Source organism: Delphinapterus leucas, chromosome 15 (genome assembly GCF_059928025.1).
Source record: "Delphinapterus leucas isolate spDelLeu-1000000601 "Yukka" chromosome 15, BTC_Dleu_Yukka2, whole genome shotgun sequence".
NCBI classification, from domain to species: Eukaryota; Metazoa; Chordata; class Mammalia; order Artiodactyla; family Monodontidae; genus Delphinapterus; species Delphinapterus leucas.
Genome location: NC_143143.1, coordinates 3,918,131 through 3,935,289, shown reverse-complemented (window position 1 = coordinate 3,935,289; position 17,159 = coordinate 3,918,131). Strand labels below are relative to the sequence as shown.

The following is a 17,159-nucleotide window of genomic DNA, read 5'->3' as shown; positions in this document are numbered from 1 at the left end:
GCCCCAGGTCAGGGAGCTAAGTGGCAATGCGAGGGGCCTAACGTAAGTATGTCTGGGAGCAGGTACCCCAATCCTAGGGGCGTCAGAACTCACATACGCCCCACACGGAATAGAATTCCTGTGCGTCTGTGCGGAGCTGAGTCGCACCGCGACCCCCGGGGCGCGTGTATGGTTTCCTGCTGGTCTTCAGTCCCCGCCCCCGGCCCTGCCACGCTGTGGGCCTCCGTTTGTTCAAACGCAAAATGCGGGGAGTACAGGGGGTCCGGTTTGGAGTGGGGAGCGCGCTCGGGGTGATGGTCTGGGAGGAGAGAGGCAGGGATTTAGAACACCCGGGCGCTGGGCTGTGCCCCCCTCCCAACCCGGGGCGCTCAGGCCCGCGACAGCTCCCTGGGGGGAGGGGCACGGGGGGCGGCCCAGGCAAACCTCGGCGGCGGCCGGGCCTGTGAGGCCAGCGCCCCCTCCCCGGGCGCTCCCAAACCTCGCCTTTTATGGAGAGGAAGTTGGGCCAAGTGGGCCGGGCCGGCCCGAGGGTAGGGGTGGGGACCTGGAGCTCCGGCCCGGCCCGCGCTGGACACGCACTGGGAGCACCAGGCTTATCTCCGAGCGGCCCTGGGACGCGGGAGGCCCCGAGCCACGGCCACGTGAGCCGCGCGGGCCTGGGAACGCCAGATAATAAACACCCCACCCCGGCCCCCAGCGGCCGAGCCCAGGGGAGGCGGAGCCTCCACCTCTGCCGGCCAAGCCTGGCCCTGGCCTTGGGCTCCTACGACCTGCCTGGGGATGGGTCTGAGCACGCTCACCTTGGGACCCCAGACAGTTACCTACCTGAAGTGTCCAGATGGGCTCCCACCCTCTGATTTGACTTAGACACACCCCCTCCCCGCTCCCCTGACCTGGGAGAGTCAGGGGCTCTGTCCTGCAGCTCAGTGTCTCTCGGTCCAGACTCCCAACAAAGTTCTCCTCCACCTTCAACAGCCACCAGCTCCAGCCCTGGCCACTGTACGGGAGGAGGGCCGGGATGGGCTGTGGGATTCTGGGAACCCAGTATTCCACCACATCCGTGTGGTCCAGAGTCCAGCTGGGACCCTGCAAGGCTGGTTTGAGGCCACTGGGCTCCATTTTGCAGGTGGGCACACTGAGGCCCAGAGACAGCAGGGTGTGATTCAGGGTGCTGCAAAGGTTCTCTTCTGTCGTGGGGCCTCGTGAACCCCGACCAGAGGGTCTGGACACGGGGAATGCTGTCTCAGCTATGCCCGAAGAGATTCTCCTGAGTCCCCCCCAGAAATCGCCAGGCCTTGGAGGGAGTTCACAGGCCCGAGGAGCTGAGCGGCAGAAGATGGGAATGCCGCAGGGCCTGAAGACCCTGGTCCAGCCCTGCTGCAAATTCTCCGTGACACCCGCACAGTCCCCTCCCTCCTCCGGGGTCAGCAAGACCTGGCCAGGAGTCCTGGCGCTGCCCTTCCTAAGGGTGGGGGCCCCTAAGGTCTCTAGGCCCATAGTGGATACTGCCCCTGCCCCCAGGCCTGGGGTGACATTTCAGTGGAGGATAGGGACAGGTGGGCGGAGGTGTGCATGTATATTTTCAGATTCCTGAGCTGGAAGGCTGGCACCACACCCTGTACACCCTCCGGGAAAAGTGACTGTCATGATTAAGTCTAGATATGCCTACAAGTGCCCCTGGATGACAGGGAGAGGCCAGATTCCAGCCCCTGCACTTTGTCCTTTGCTCTCCGCTCATAAGGACCCTGGGAGTGGGCTAGGGCAGAACCAGGAAACTTAGCTTATCAGCTGATACATGAACACCTTTCTCCTCCTCCCTACACCCCCCCACCCCCTCCCCCAAAACCAACCGTGAGCAGGTACCACAGAGAGGCCACTGGCCCCCGGTTCTTCCCTGGAAACAAGAGCAGTTGTAACCACAGCCCAGCAACTCCGTGTTTTTTTTGGCTGCGCTTACATGGCATGCAGGATCTTCCCAGACCAGTGATCGAACCCGTGCCCCCTGCCTTGGGAGAGCGGAGTCTTAACCACTAGACCACCAAGGAAGTCCAGCTCCGTGGTTGTTTTCGTTTTTTGTTTATTTAAATTAATTAATTAATTAATTTTTGGCTGCATTGGGTCTTCGTTGCTGCGCGTGGGCTTTCTCTAGCTGTGGCGAGCAGGGGCTGCTCTTCGTTGCGGTGTACGGACTTCTCATTGCGGTGGCTTCTCTTGCTGCGGAGCACGGGCTCTAGGCGCACAGGCTTCAGTAGCTGTGGCACGTGGGCTCAGTAGTTGTGGCTCGCGGGCTCCAGAGCGCAGGCTCAGTAGTTGTGGCGCACGGGCCTAGTTGCTCCACAGCATGTGGGATCTTCCCGGACCGGGGCTGGAACCCATGTCGCCTGCATCAGCAGGCGGATACTTTTTTATTTTTTAATAATTTTTTAAAAAAATTTATTTTCTTTATTTATTTTTGACTGGGTTGGGTCTTCGTTGCTGCACGGTCTTTCTCTAGTTGCAGCGAGCAGGGGCTACTCTTCGTTGTGGTGCGCGGGCTTCTCATTTCGGTGGCTTCTCTTGTTGCGGAGCACAGGCTCTAGTCGCGTGGGCTCAGTAGTTGTGGCTCGTGGGCTCTAGAGTGCGGGCTCAGTAGTTGTGGCGCACAAGCTTAGTTGCTCTGCAGCATGTGGGATCTTCCCAGACCAGGGCTCAAACCCGTGTCCCCTGCATTGGCAGGCGGATTCTTAACCACTGAGCCACCAGGGCAGCCCCAGCTGCATGTTTTTTGACCCCTCGACTTACACTCTGGTTTCGTCCTTCCAGCAGCCCCACACAGTTTTTACCCCCTTTTTTAAAAAGTTAATTAATTTATTTTTTGGCTGTGTTGGGTCTTCTTTGCTGCGCGCGGGCTTTGTCTAGTTGCGGCGAGCAGGGGCTACTCTTTGTTGCGGTGCGCGGGCTTCTCACTCAGTGGCTTCTCTTGTTACAGAGCACAGACTTTAGGAGCGTGGGCTTCAGTAGTTGTGGCATAAGGGCTCAGTAGATGTGGCTCACAGGCTCTAGAGCACAGGCTCTGGAGTTGTGGTGCATTGGCTTAGCTGCTCCACAGCATGTGGGATCTTCCCAGACCAGGGCTCCAACCCATGTCCCCTGCATTGGCAGGCGGATTCTTAACCACTGTGACACCAGGGAAGTCCTCACCCCCATTTTACAGGTGAGAAAACTGAGGCCCTTTGCAAGTAAAGTGACTTGCCCAGAGTCACAGAGATGGCAGATATGCCCCCTCTTGCCATCTTTCCCTGGCTGTGTGTGACCTTGGGCATGTCCCCTCACTCCTCTGGGCTCCACCTGGGTTTGGGGAAACATCAAGGCCCCTGCCTCATGGGGCAGTTAATGGGGAGTGAGCAGGACAGGGCCTGCCTCCTAGAGGCTCATGAAGGGCATCTGGGCATGTAGCGACAGTCGGTCCCAGCTGGGGGCTCACCACCTCACCTCATGCAGGTAAGCGTGGCCCTGCATGAACGTGAGTGAGCTGCATGCTCCCCATACCCCAGGCAGGTCCCCAACCTCGACTGTCAGCTTTGCTACCCACAACTTAAAACATCATGATGAAAGCTGCCCTTCCTGCCTCTTGGGGTTGCCATGGGATAAAATCAAATTATAGAACATCAGAAAAATGAAAGAGTATCACAGACACATAGGTTATTATTCTCGTTACTATTATTATAATTATTTGTATAGCGCTAGTATTTCTAATACAAACTTCTACTTGGCCAGAGACAGACAGAAATCTGAAATCTGAGGATACAGAGTTGGTTTTGGAGCCTCCTGGGCCCTTTCATAATGTAGAGCCATCTGCTGAAACATCAGACATGGCCCTCCCCTCTCCCGCTCCCCCACCCTCTATAGCTCCCCATTACCATTGCGGACAAAGTCCCAGCTCCTGAGTTCATGCCAGTCCTCTGAGAACACACCCACCCCAGGCATCCTGGGCGCCAGCAAATCTCCAGACCTGGGAAGCACTTTCCCACCTCCTGGCTGAGTTCCAAGGCTACATTCTTGCTGTGTGGCCCTGCATCTTGCTTTCCTTCTCTGGGCCAAGGTTGAGGCTGACTAGGAGAGGAAGGGGCACCTGACAGCTTTGGGGGAGGGCAGCACAGAGGCCCTGCAGCTGTCACCTGTTGCAGAGTTCTAGTTCCTTGTTTCCAGCCAGTTCTTTGGTGAGTGTCATGGTACCCCCAGCGCTGGACCCCGGAGGCTGGCCCGGTAAACTTGCGTCTGCAGGGTGTCCAACTTCCAGGAGGGCCTGTTTCTTGCCCTTATGGGCTCCAGAACCCAAGCTTAACCCAGCTATTCGAGCCTAGCTCTGACCCTGCCTACCTCAGTCTCCCCACCTGTACAATGGGACCTGAATTCAAGGCCCAGTACATTCCTTCCAAGGGGTAAGGACTCACAGCCCCCACTGAGCTGTGCTAAGAGGGCTCCACGAACTCCATGCCCACCCCAGTCCTGCTCACCCAGCTGGGGTCTTTCTCAGATGGGGCCTCCATGTACTCTACCGAGTGTTGGCCAGAACAAAAATGGTGTTGAGCCCAGATCTCCCCATTAAGGTTTCTATAGACTCAATTTCCAAAGTTCCCAGCCACATCAGATATTTGCAGTTCTCCCAAAATACCTTCTGTCAAGCACCCTCTAAATTGTCTCCTTTGTGAACTCCTATTCATACTTCAAAGCCCAGCCAAAAAGACCCCTCCTGTGGAAAGCCTTGCTTGATCCTTGGGCTGCGTTGCTCTTCCTCTAGTTCAGCTCCTCACACGTTCAGGATATCAAACAGTTGTTTTCCCTGGAGACTTCCGGAGAACAAGGCTCAAGTCTGACCTGTGAGTGATATCAGACACTGGGTGAGTCAGCTGCAGCCCAGAGACCTGAGGACTTCTTGTGACACCCAGCCTCCCATACACCCCTCCCGTCAACATCCGCTGGAAGGTGTGAGCCCTGAGCTGGCCAAACCCCTTCCTCCCCAGGCCTGTTCCTCATCAGCTTTGGCAGTCCTGGGACATCATTCCTGCCAGGGCTGTGCCCACGCCCTCCTGGCACAGGGTGTTCACACCCTTGAGAGCCAGTACATCCATTCCTGCGACCTCTGTCCCTTCTGTAGAGAACTGGATCCATCCATCTTCCCTTCCTCCCTTCCTTTCTTCCATCTGAAGATAGACGCCCAAAGCTGGGGTTTCCCTGGTAGAGCAGTGGTTAAGAATCCAGCTGCCAATGCAGGGGACATGGGCTTGAGCCCTGGTCCAGGAAGATCCCACATGCCGCGGAGCAACTATGCCCTTGCGCCACAACTACTGAGCCTGCGCTCTAGAGCCTGCGAGCCACAACTACTGAGCCTGTGTGCCGCAACTACTGAAGCCCACGCACCTAGAGCCCATGCGCCACAACAAGAGAAGCCCCCACAGTGAGAAGCCCGTGCACTGCAACGAAGAGCAGCCCCTGCTCACCACAACTAGAGAATGCCCGCATGCAGCAATGGAGACCCAAAAAAAGAAAAAAAAAAGAAGCCCAAAACTGTACTGACTATACACCCCGAGATGGGGATCCCACAGTGATCAAAACAAATGTGGTCCCTGCCTTTGCAGCATGGAGGGAGAGAATAAACCTATGATCACACAGATACACCCAATAATCGGCTGTGACGAGCATGACAGAGAAGTACAGGAGCCACGAGAACCCTGCCCTTGTCTAGGGATCCCCCTGGACCAGGTGATGTTTACACCGAGCCCTGAAGGATAAGCAGAACTTAAAGAAGCAGAAAGGATGTGTGTGGGAAGAAGGGTCCATTATAGACAGACAGAACAGCAAGTGCAAAGGCCCTGAGGCAGGCGGGAATTTGGTGCTCTAAGGCCTAGAGGCCAGCATGTCTGGAGTGTAGAGTGAGGCTGGCGGGAGCGGGGGTGGGGGGGGGACGGGCAGCCACACTCCCAAACTAGCTGCCATCCAGGCAAGTGCGCACATTATCATTGTGCAGCTACTTGAACTGCCACAAACTGAGCACTCACACGTACCCAGCACCCAGATCAAGAGACATGTGCAGGTCCCTCCATCACATCCTTTCCAGTCGGTCCTCCCCAAAGGGCACCGTTGGCCTGACTTCTGCACACAGATGAACGCAGGATCATAGAGAATCTGTCCTTGCGTGTGAAGTGGGATCTCACTGTGGTTTGCATTTGCAACTCCCGGATGACCTGTGATGTCAACACTCTTTTTATCTTTCCTGGCGATGTGGAGATTTGGGTGGCCTCTTGTTTAAAATACCCCTTCATGGGAATTCCCTGGTGGTCTAGCGGTTAGGACCCCGCACTTTCATTGCCGTGGCCTGGGTTCAATCCCTAGTCGGGGAACTGAGATCCCACAAGGCTTGTGGCATGGCTAAAAAAATAAAAATAAATAAAATGCCCCTTCAGGTCTTTTTCTCATTCCCCTCCCTGCCTTTCCCCTCTCTTTCTTGCCCAAAGGCTATACCGGTATTCTCTGGTGGAAGAACAATCCAGAAGGAGATGAAGGCTCCCTCCTCCCCACAACCCACCCCTCTTGGGCCCTGCTCTGTGTGTGACAGGCCCGGAGACCAGGGAGAGGCACAGCGCTGCACATGCACACACATGTCCCCTGTTGGAGCCCCCGCCCTTCCTGCAGCCCCCCAGTAAGCCTGGGACGGACCAGATGCGGTACATGGCCTTCGTGTCACAGAGACACGGTACGCCTGGCCCAAGTCGCCAGCAATGGCCACCCTGTACTGGCTCCGAGCAGGCCCAGCTCCAATGTGTCTGTTGGCTCACCTGTCCCCTCCCTACAGCTCTGCGATGTAGATGAGTGAGTTTGCCGAGGCTGCCAACACACAACCTGCTCAGCTGTGTCCCCAGAGCGGAGATTTCAGAGCTGGACACAGAACTTTCCACCCACTTCTGCAGTCCCCTGCCTACGTGTTTGGGAACCAGGATGACCCAGCCTGGGCCCTGCCCTCCAGGGTCCCCCCACCCACAGAGAGGGAGCAACTAGGGGTAGACAGGAGGCCCCTGAGCCAGGGCCTTTGAGGGACCTGGAGTCCTTCTGACTCAGGGAGGGATGAGGGACCAGGCCCTCATCCTCGTCAGATGCACGTCAGCAGGGCTGCGTTTGGCCAGACCTGGACCACCAGGACGGTGTGTGCTTCCTGCCAGAAGGAGTAGGTCTTGCACGGCTTCTGGGCTGTCTCAGCAGGTCGGCTTTAGAGCCATCTTGGCCGAGGGGAGCGGGGTCCTGTACCCATCCTGGACAGACCAGCCTGGTACTCCCGGCAGAAAACTTAGCATCCTCCTCGCCATCCTGGCAGCACACAAAATGCGAAGCCCCAGCCCTCCAGGCCTGGGCTCTGGCTTGCCCCATGTGCTGTGTGATGCTGGGTGAGACTCTGCCCATCTCTGGGCCTTGGTTTCCCCTTTGGTAAGTAGTCCGGTGATGGTCACCTTCCAGGCTGTCTGTGACAAGCCCCTGAAAGGTCAGGAAGGCCCACTCAGATGGCACGATCCACACTCGGTCCTGCCGCCCCTGGTGGGCTCAGGGGTGCCGAGTCCCTTTCCGAGGACATCCAGGGGTGAGGCATAGAACTGAGTCCTACTTAACACAGAGCCTGAAAGTGGATCAGAAAAGGAAGGACCAGGGTCCCCAAAAGACGGGACGCTGAGCTGACCGTTCTGTGGGGCCTCGCGGTGGGAAGAGGGTGCTATGTTCTTTCCTGGGGTCCCCAGCTGCTCTGGGGCTCCCTTCGCTCTGGCTTAGCTAAGAGGGCACAGAATGCAGCCCCCTGGCCCTGTGCACAGTGGGTTTATCGCTGAGTCCTACCTGGGTCTGGACCAACCCCCCAGCCTGGCCACTACGTGTTCTGGGTCATAGGTGTGGGCACACGTGTCCTCAGGTGCACCTGTGTGCCCCCAGTGCTAGGGGTCTCAGCAGCCCGGATGACTCAGACAGGCCAAATTACTCACTGGGGACCTGGGAAGTGGAGGGAACAGGGTTCAGGACTGTGTCCCAGTGGACAGTGCAGGCCAAGGGGAGGGGCTGGTCCCCTGTCTCCCCAGCAGCTGGCACCGGGCTGGGCGTAGGGGAGACATCAGGAAGCTCAGGCCACCGGGCCGGCTCAGGTTCCTGGCCAGCCCAGCCGGCGGCTGAGATTTCTGGCCGAGGAGGGCCTGGTTACACGGCTGCGCGGCCCAGCCGATTGGGTTTCCACTTGGATGGGCCCCAGGCCCCAGGCTGGAGGAGCCAGCGCTAGCTGAGGAGGGCCCCACGGGGGGCCCCAGGTGCGCCCCACGGCCAAGCAGGGAGCCCGCTCTGCGCTGCCCACTGACCACCCTGAGCCTCGGTTTGCCCACCTGAGAACAGCAGCCCCCTGGAGGCTCAGGGACTCAGGGGGCCCCCTCGAGACTGGCTGTGGGCCTTTGCGCTGCTCCAGCCTAGACTCCTGGGTTCCGGTAATCAGTAATTGATTCTCGCTCTCACTGATCTCAGCTGGCTCCTCTGAGAAATGGGGAGATTCCTGCTTGGCCGGCAGGGGCGCGGTGAGCTTTCTGTGTGCACAGGTGGGTCTGGCTCTGCTTCCGCGGGCCCTTGGGGACTCTGCCTTCCCTGTCCTGTCGTGGATGCCGCTGCGGATGCCGGCTTCGCCCTGAGGTAGGTGAGCCTGAGGCTCCTGAGTCACCTCGGCCCCACCCACCCGCCTGCACTTTCCCAACACCTCCCTTCCCCCTTCCTGTTCCCCTTTCACTTCCTCCGGCCCCTCCAGCTGGGGAGCTGTACCTCCGCTCCCCCAGCTCCCCCAGCTCCTAGGGCATTTCGGAGCCCCTGGCCCAGCCAGGAAGGGAGGCGGAACAAGGCCACCCAGCCAGGAAGGGGCTGAGCCCCCACCAGTGGCCCCAGGCGCCTGGGATGGGAGAGCCCACGTCACTGACTGCTTCTGGTCCCCCTGGGGCCAGACGCCCCCCTGCCCCTTTTCACAGCCCGGGGACAGAGGCCTGAAGCGCAGGGTCCCCGTGGCCTCCTGTCTGTGCCATTCCTGTGGACATGTTTGCCAACACTCTGGGGCGTCAGGCCCAGGAGCTCCAGAACCCTGCTTGGCCTGAACTTGAAATTGCTGCTGACCCCACCCCACGTGGTCCAACCTGTCCCCCAGCTTCTCAGGCCTCTGTCTGGGGAACCAGAGGAACCTGGCATCTGAGGGATGTCTTGGTTGCCAGATGACTCGGAGCAGGTCACCACCCACTCCCGGTGGGCTGAGGTGGGCCCAGGTGAGAAGTGGACCTCAAAGGCCTGGGACCACAACTGGGGCGGGGGGGCATGAGGCCAGATGCCCCCAGTCTGTCTGGACGGCTGTCACCCCAAGGGGCCTCTGCCTCTCAGCACTCAGGGTCTGCCTGGGTCACCTCGGTTCTCATCTGGAGAACGAGACAACTAGCCCTCCCAGCAGAAGGCTCCAGGGACCAGCAGAAGGGGCTCAGCTGGGTGTGTGTACTGGGGGAAGCCCAGGGAAACTTACGTCTATTTCTGAAAAATTCAATCAAATAAGCAAGGCTGGGAACTCCCCAGGAGGGTGGCGTTTCTCTGGGTGCCCTGGGGGACAGGAAGAGAGAGGGTAGTTTTTAAGGATTTTTAAAAACACTCCCAAGAAGTGTTGGAAGTTCCCAGTTTCTCCGAGGCAGGGATCCCCCTCGGGCGGATAGCTCTGTCAGGGAGGACAGGAGGCCCAGAGCAGGCTGAGGGGCTGGAGGCTGCCCAGTGACAGCCCTGGGAGAAACTCTGGCTAGAGGCCAGGCCAGGATGGGGACCAAGGCCCTGGCTGACGCCCAGGAGAGCACACAGGGCCCAGCCCATCCTTCCCTCCGGGGCCCCCTTCAGCTGGCTGGGCACCTCCTCAGAGGGCCTTCCCTGACTCCCTCCTTCCCGAGAAAATCCGCTGCTTTCCTTCTTGGGCATCAGCACTTGTTCTCTTTGGCTCTCTTGTTTGAGGTCTGTCTCAGGGATCACACCTGCTTTATTCAGTGTGTTGTCTGGTGCTTTTCTTCTCTGGAAGCACGTCTGGCTGGTCGGTGCTGGTGTGCGGAATGCAGGAGCAGTGTGATCCAGGATGTTGAGCTCTTGCTGTGTAATCCTGACTGGGTCAGTTCCCCTCTCTGGGCAGGAAAGCTTACTGCTGTTATGGTAGAGGAGGGAGGAAGTCGTAGCTGACTTCCTGGAGGCGGCAGCCCAGAGCTGGCCCTGGAGGCAGAGGCACCCCAAGCCCAGTCCCTCCCAGGACCTTAGGAATCCAGAAGTCCAGAATTGCCTCTTGAGACCATCCTGGGAGCAGGGGACGAGGGCAGGGGAAAGAGGTGGTGACAGCATGCAGGCCTGGGGCTCAGGACCCCCTGTTGTGTAACCAAGGGCCAGTGGCTGTCTTCTCTGGGCCTCAGGAGATAAGCACTGAGGACAGAGGTGGGACCCAAGAATTTAGACTTTGGAACAGCCTTTGGTCCCAGTCCCTGAGGACACTGCAGGGGACACTGCAGAGGCAGTGAGAGGCCTCCAGGCCCTACACCTGGAATCCCTCACACCGGACTCCAAGCCCTTTTCCAGTCTGGCCTCAGTTTCCTCATCTGTAGCAAGAGGTGCATTTGCTAGAATGCTGCCCATCAGTTGCTCCTCACTGAGGACCCACAGTGCGCAGGGGCTCTGCCCTCCTGGAGCCAACAGTCTAAGGTCTTCCTAAGGTCTCCCCTTCTCTGTCCTGCCTCAGTTTCTTCCTCTGAAAAATGGAGCTTGGTTTCCCCGCGGGTCAGGGCAGCAGTGGGGCCCGAACACCCAGAGCAAGTTGGCCGGGTGGCCAGTTCTGGAGGAAGGCGGGGAGTGGTCCTTTGCTATGGGCTGTAAAGGTCGCCTGGCCTGGAGGCCTCTCAGGGAGGGGAACCGCAAGAGGAAAAAAAAAAAGCACCAGAAAGGCAAGTGAAGTCCCCATTGGCTGAGCCGGCTAAGGGCCCCGGGGGCTGTGTGCCTGCCCGGGTGACAGCTCTGAAAACTCCCTGCAAGGGCAAAGAACCTGTTCACTTCCTCTCCGGAGGTCTCCTCCCTCTTCCTCTGGCCCCTCCACTTCCTCTTTTCCTCCTCTGGCTGCTGTCTCTCTTCAGCTCCTTCTCTCCCGCTAGGCCTGCGGCCCCCACCCCCCACCCCTCCACCTTCCCAGGGTCCTTTCTCAGGGCCTAGGACACCCAAGCGGTCACTTATTCATTCAACAGATCAGAGCCCTGGGGAGGGTATGGTGGGTGGAGGTGGACGGGCCAGAGACCCGAAAGGGCTCACAGTCTGGTCGGGGAGGCCCAGTTATAAATGCCGGCCGGCCCTGTGCAGTGGTCTTTGCGGGGAGGGGGGATATGCTGCAGATGCCAAAGGACTCCCTCAAGTAGGGGCCTTCTGGGTTGGGCCTTGAAGGATGCATAGGAGACTCCCAGCTGCCGCAGACAGAGGGCTGGGAGTAGTGCAGCCTGAGCTCAGTGCTTCTGCCCCTTGGCCGGCCCCTGGTTGAGAAGTGGCGAGGTGGCAGCACAGGTCCTGCTTGGGGACCAGCCTTGCTCTCCATCCCATGTAGCTGCCTGGAGCCACCAGAGTCTCCCACGCCTTGGCCTGCAGCCCTGGTCCCAGTCTGTCCGGCACCCACCAGGCTCAGTGAACAGCCCGGAGCAGCCCTCATCAGCCGGCAGCAAAGAGGGTCACCCCCCACCCCCCAACCCCCCACTACAGCTCCTGAATCACAGGGTTGGCAGGTCCCAGGGTGGCTGGCTGGACGCCTGTGAATGAGACACACAAGGCCAGGGACAGGGCAGTCCGGCCCCTGGGAAGCAGGGAGTGGACGGGCTGGGAACATTTGCCCAGGCCCGGGGTGGGGCTGGGGGAGCCACCGAGAGCAGATCCCTGGGAATTCCGCTGGCAGGTGGCTCTGAGCCCGTGGGCTCTGCTGTGCGCTGGGAGACGGTGACCCTTTCTACCTGTTTGTGGCCTCTGCAACCTTCAAAGAGCCCTGCCAGCACTAGCCTCCTGCAGTGGGCTGGACCACGCTGCCTCTGCCCTGGCCAGATTCCACCTCCATATATGGACGAGTCTTTTGCTGGTTTCAACACACGCTCAGTGAGCACCTACTATGTGTAGCAAAGCCCTGGGCAGACCTGGGGTGCCTGGACGCAGACCACGGGCAACAGGCCAGGGCCCCTACCTGGACCATCCTTCCCGTTTTCCCTTGTGTGAAAATTCAGCTCGTCACCACCTCTGAGAGGATGCGTGCTCCTCCAGGTTGGGCCAGATTCCCCTCTGGGGGTTCCATGGCCTCTGGGTTTCCTTTTACCACACAGTGACTACTGTCGGCCACCCTCTGGGTGGCAGGCTCTCCCTGCCGGCCTGACACTTCTCAGAGCAGGGAACCACCCAGAACACTGTGGGGCACCCAGGTCTGCCCCAGGGTTTGGTGGAGAGACCCAGGGCAGGAGCAGGTGCAGTGGGAGGGTCTCCTCTGAGGGCAGCTGGCCTTCAGCTACTGTCACTGCCCCTCCACCCCTCACCCTCACTCCTCTCTGGCACATTGTGTGTCCTTCCCCAGTCCTTGGTGGCCTCCAGATGGTCCAGGAGGGCAGTTCAGCTGTGGGCTGCACATGACAGACAGACGATGGACGGTGGGCCCCGGGCCCCAGAGCTGTGACAAATGGCCCTGCCTGCCTGCGCCCAGCAGTGGTTGGCAGCTGCCCGGGTCGCCGGCTAACAGCCCAGGCTTGGCCTTGGCTGGGTGTGACCAGGCAGCTCCGAGGCAGCCCAGCTCCATGGGAACAGCTTCTCTGCTCTACAGAGCCCACCACTCCCCAGGTCTGCAGCAGGGGAAGTTTGGAGCCCTTCTCACAGGGAACTTCTAGCCCCTGGCCCCTGAGTGGGGGGGGGGGGGGGCTGCCCTGTCCCTGGGGACTGTGGTCTTGAAGCCCCTGTTAAATGGCCACCAGCCCCCCTGACTCCCCTATGAAACACCATAGTCCTCAGCCCCAGGTCTCTTGAGTAGTAATGTGCCCCCATAGCAAACGGAGACCCCCACTCAGCAAGCTCAGCACCCCCAGTCAGAGGCCCCCTGTAACCCAGGCTTTCTGGGCAGTGGAGCTAATGTGGACAAGGGGGGTGACTCGCTGCCCACCCCTTTCTCCCCAACTGTTCCTTAAGTATGCGCCCACAGCAACCAGGCACCCTCGCATCTGTGCTGACCCTTGCCCACCGGGTCGCTCACTGCTCTGGGGCATCCACACCCGGAGGGTCCCGGGGTGGGGGGACCCGGAGAGACAGGCAGGCCGGGTGTAGGCCTGGCCACGCGGGGCCGGACCGGGCACTGCTCAGCTGGACGGCGGCCCGGGGCTCGCACCCCACGACCCGCGGGCCCAGCACCCAAAGCCAAAACTCTCTCCCTCCTCCTCTTCCTCAATCTCGCTCTTGCTCTCTACCAGTCCATCTCTCTCTCTCTCTCTCTCTTTTTTTTTTTTTTTGCAAAAGGAGGGGAGAGGGGGTAAAAAAATGCTGCACTGTGCGGCGAGGCCGGTGAGTGAGCGGCGCGGGGCCAATCAGCGCTGGCCGTTTCGAAAGTTGCCTTTTATGGCTCGAGCGGCCGCGGCGGCGCCCTATAAAACCCGGCGGCGCGACGCGCAGCCACAGTCGAGACCGCGTCCACTCCGCCACCACAGGCCCCTCGCCCTCGCCGCTCCGCCTTCGCCGCTGGTCTACACCGCTACCAGGTAGGGCCCCGCGCCGGCCGGGCCGCTAATGCGCTGGGCCCGCGCCTCCTCCGGGCAGGCAGCGCGCGATCCCGGCCCCGTGGACAGCCTCCCGGCTGCGGGGAGTGGACTCATGTGCTCCTCGCTCGGGGCCGGAGCTGCGCTCGGGGCGCGCTCCCAGAATGTTTCCGTTGGGACCGCGGGTCTTTGTCCGAGCGGGCGGCTCGGTCCGCCGGCGGGACGGCGGGGCAGCGAGGTGGCGAGGCGGGTGGGTGGGTGGGCGCGGCGGGGCAGCAGGGCCGGGTGGGGGCTGGGGACACCAGTGCGCGTGCGTCTGCGCGTTAGGCTCGGGAAGCGAGGGCGGGGCGGCCGGCCGGAAGGGGTGGGGTCGCCGCGGCGCGAGAGCGCCTGCGCGCACTTCCTTCTCGCGCCGCCGGCTCCCGCGGGTGTGGCTGCTGAGCGTTCGCCGGGTGGTGCTTTTTGGGCGGGGCGGGGCCGGCGCCCGGTGTAGGGGGGCGGAGGCCTGGCTTCCTGCCGCGAGCCGCGGGGCCGCCTCCAACCCGCGTTTGCCTTTTATGGTAATAACGCGGCCGGCCGGCTTTCTTTGTCCCCAATCTGGGCGCGCGCCGGCGCCCCCTGGCGGCTCGAAGGCGCGGTGCGCCGGAAGTGGGTAGGGCGGGGGCGGCCGCACGGCTCATGGTCCTGTTCTCCCCGCAGTTTGCCATGGATGACGATATTGCTGCGCTCGTGGTCGACAACGGCTCCGGCATGTGCAAGGCCGGCTTCGCGGGTGACGATGCTCCCCGGGCCGTCTTCCCCTCCATCGTGGGGCGCCCCCGGCACCAGGTAAGGCGCCCGCCTCGGGTCTGACTTGGTGGGTGGGGCTCCACTCTCGGGAGCAGGCGGAGGGAGGGAGGGGGAGGCCTTCGGTTTTCTGGGTGAGGGTCGGTGGGGCAGTGCCTGAGCTGAAGGCGCCTTCCTCCTCCCTCCGCAGGGCGTGATGGTGGGCATGGGGCAGAAGGACTCCTATGTGGGCGACGAGGCCCAGAGCAAGAGAGGCATCCTGACCCTCAAGTACCCCATCGAGCACGGCATCGTCACCAACTGGGACGACATGGAGAAGATCTGGCACCACACTTTCTACAACGAGCTGCGTGTGGCCCCCGAGGAGCACCCCGTTCTGCTGACCGAGGCCCCGCTGAACCCCAAGGCCAACCGTGAGAAGATGACCCAGGTCAGTGGCCCGCCGGCTTCGCCTGGGCGCCACCCCCGCACCCCGTTTCTTGCCCTTCTTTGTCACGCCCTTTCTCACTTGTTCTTTCTTCTGCCATTTTCCTAGGACTTTCTTCTCTGACCTGAGTCTCCTTTGGAACTCTGCAGGTTCTATTTGCTTTTTCCCAGATGGAATCTTTTTCTCGTGTTTGCTTTTCTGACTAGGTGTAGAAAGCATAAAGTGCTGTGGGTGTAGGTACTAACACTGGCTCGTGTGACAAAGCTGACGAGGCCGCTGTAAAGTGGCCTTGGAGTGTGTATTCAGTAGGTGCACAATAGGTCTGAAGTGAATCCCCGTCCTGGGAGCCCCAGCACACTTAGTCATGTTCCTTGCACTCTTTGCATGTTCCCAGTCTGGCCTCACTGCTCCCGGTGGCTTCCCAAGTGTGACATGGTCCATCTCTCTGTGCAGATCATGTTCGAGACCTTCAACACCCCAGCCATGTACGTGGCCATCCAGGCTGTGCTGTCCTTGTACGCCTCTGGCCGCACCACTGGCATCGTGATGGACTCCGGTGATGGGGTCACCCACACGGTGCCTATCTACGAGGGGTACGCCCTCCCCCATGCCATCCTGCGTCTGGACCTGGCTGGCCGGGACCTGACGGACTACCTCATGAAGATCCTCACGGAGCGTGGCTACAGCTTCACCACCACGGCCGAGCGGGAAATCGTACGTGACATCAAGGAGAAGCTCTGCTACGTCGCCCTGGACTTCGAGCAGGAGATGGCCACCGCGGCCTCCAGCTCCTCCCTGGAGAAGAGCTACGAGCTGCCCGATGGTCAGGTCATCACCATTGGCAACGAGCGGTTCCGCTGCCCTGAGGCTCTCTTCCAGCCTTCCTTCCTGGGTGAGTCAGGAGGTCTCATGCCCGCCCCACACGAGGGTCACTCTGGCCACACTGGAAGTTAAGTCTGGCTTCTCTTTCTCCTCAGGCATGGAATCTTGTGGCATCCACGAAACTACCTTCAATTCCATCATGAAGTGTGACGTCGACATCCGCAAGGACCTCTATGCCAACACGGTGCTGTCTGGCGGGACCACCATGTACCCAGGCATCGCCGACAGGATGCAGAAGGAGATCACCGCCCTGGCTCCCAGCACGATGAAGATCAAGGTGAGTGCCTGGCCTGAGCTGGCCTGGGCACTTGGGGGGTGAGATGTGGCTTTGGTGCAGGTGAGCGTGGTGGTCGTCAAGGCAGCTGCCTTGCTGTAGGCCCCTGGTATATACCAGGGCTGGGACCGCCAGAGCCCTCACTGTGCCTTTCTCTCCCCAGATCATCGCTCCCCCTGAGCGCAAGTACTCCGTGTGGATCGGCGGCTCCATCCTGGCCTCGCTGTCCACCTTCCAGCAGATGTGGATCAGCAAGCAGGAGTACGACGAGTCTGGCCCCTCCATCGTCCACCGCAAGTGCTTCTAGGCGGACTCTTAGTTGCGTCACACCCTTTTCTCGACAAAACCTAACTTGTGCAGAAAACGAGATGAGATTGGCATGGCTTTATTTGGTTTTTTGTTTTTTTTTTTTTGGTCTTTTTTGATTTTTTTGTTTTTTTGTTTTTTTTGCGCTTGACTCAGGATTTAAAAACTGGAACGGTGAAGGTGACAGCAGTCGGTTGGATGGAGCATCCCCAGAGTTCTACAATGTGGCCGAGGACTTTGATTGTACATTGTTTTTTTTTTTTTTTAAATAGTCATTCCAAATATCATGAGATGCATTGTTACAGGAAGTCCCTTGCCTTCCCAAAAGCCGCCCCACTTGTCCCTTAGGAGAAGGGCCAGTCCTCGCCCGAGTCCACATAGGGGAGGGTGATAGCATTGCTTTTGTGTAAATTATGTACTCCAAATTTTTTTTTTTAATCTTTGCCTTAATACTTGTTCTTTTTGTTTGTTTTATTTTGAATGGTCAGCCATCGTGGCCCCCCTTTTTGTCCCCCATCTTGAGATGTATGAAGGCTTTTGGTCCCCCTGGGAGCGGGTTGAGGTGCGGAGGTAGCCAGGGCTTACCTGTACACTGACTTGAGACCAGTTCAATAAAGTGCACACCTTATACACGTGGCTTGTGGCTGGCGTTGTTGGATGTTGGGGAGAAGGCTGGGGCGCTGGGGGTGCT

The 17,159-nt window shown here is 59.7% G+C and overlaps 2 protein-coding genes across 2 annotated transcripts; one reads left to right on the top strand and one right to left on the bottom strand.

The window, feature by feature from the left end:
• Positions 1-4,746: 4,746 nt before the first annotated feature.
• Positions 4,747-14,500, bottom strand: LOC111170345 (uncharacterized). The gene is made up of 4 exons (XM_089895466.1): positions 14,346-14,500; positions 13,842-14,251; positions 8,388-9,312; positions 4,747-4,857 (listed from the first exon to the last, which is right to left on the bottom strand). The coding sequence occupies exons 1-4, from the start codon at positions 14,498-14,500 to the stop codon at positions 4,806-4,808; spliced, it is 1,542 nt and encodes a 513-aa protein (XP_089751592.1). The 3' UTR covers positions 4,747-4,805.
• Positions 13,681-17,104, top strand: ACTB (actin beta). Its single transcript, XM_022565421.3, has 6 exons — positions 13,681-13,796; positions 14,493-14,621; positions 14,770-15,009; positions 15,460-15,898; positions 15,984-16,165; positions 16,326-17,104. Exons 2-6 carry the CDS (start codon positions 14,499-14,501, stop codon positions 16,467-16,469), a joined length of 1,128 nt encoding a protein of 375 aa, XP_022421129.1. The 5' UTR covers positions 13,681-13,796; positions 14,493-14,498; the 3' UTR covers positions 16,470-17,104.
• The last annotated feature ends 55 nt before the right edge of the window (positions 17,105-17,159 follow it).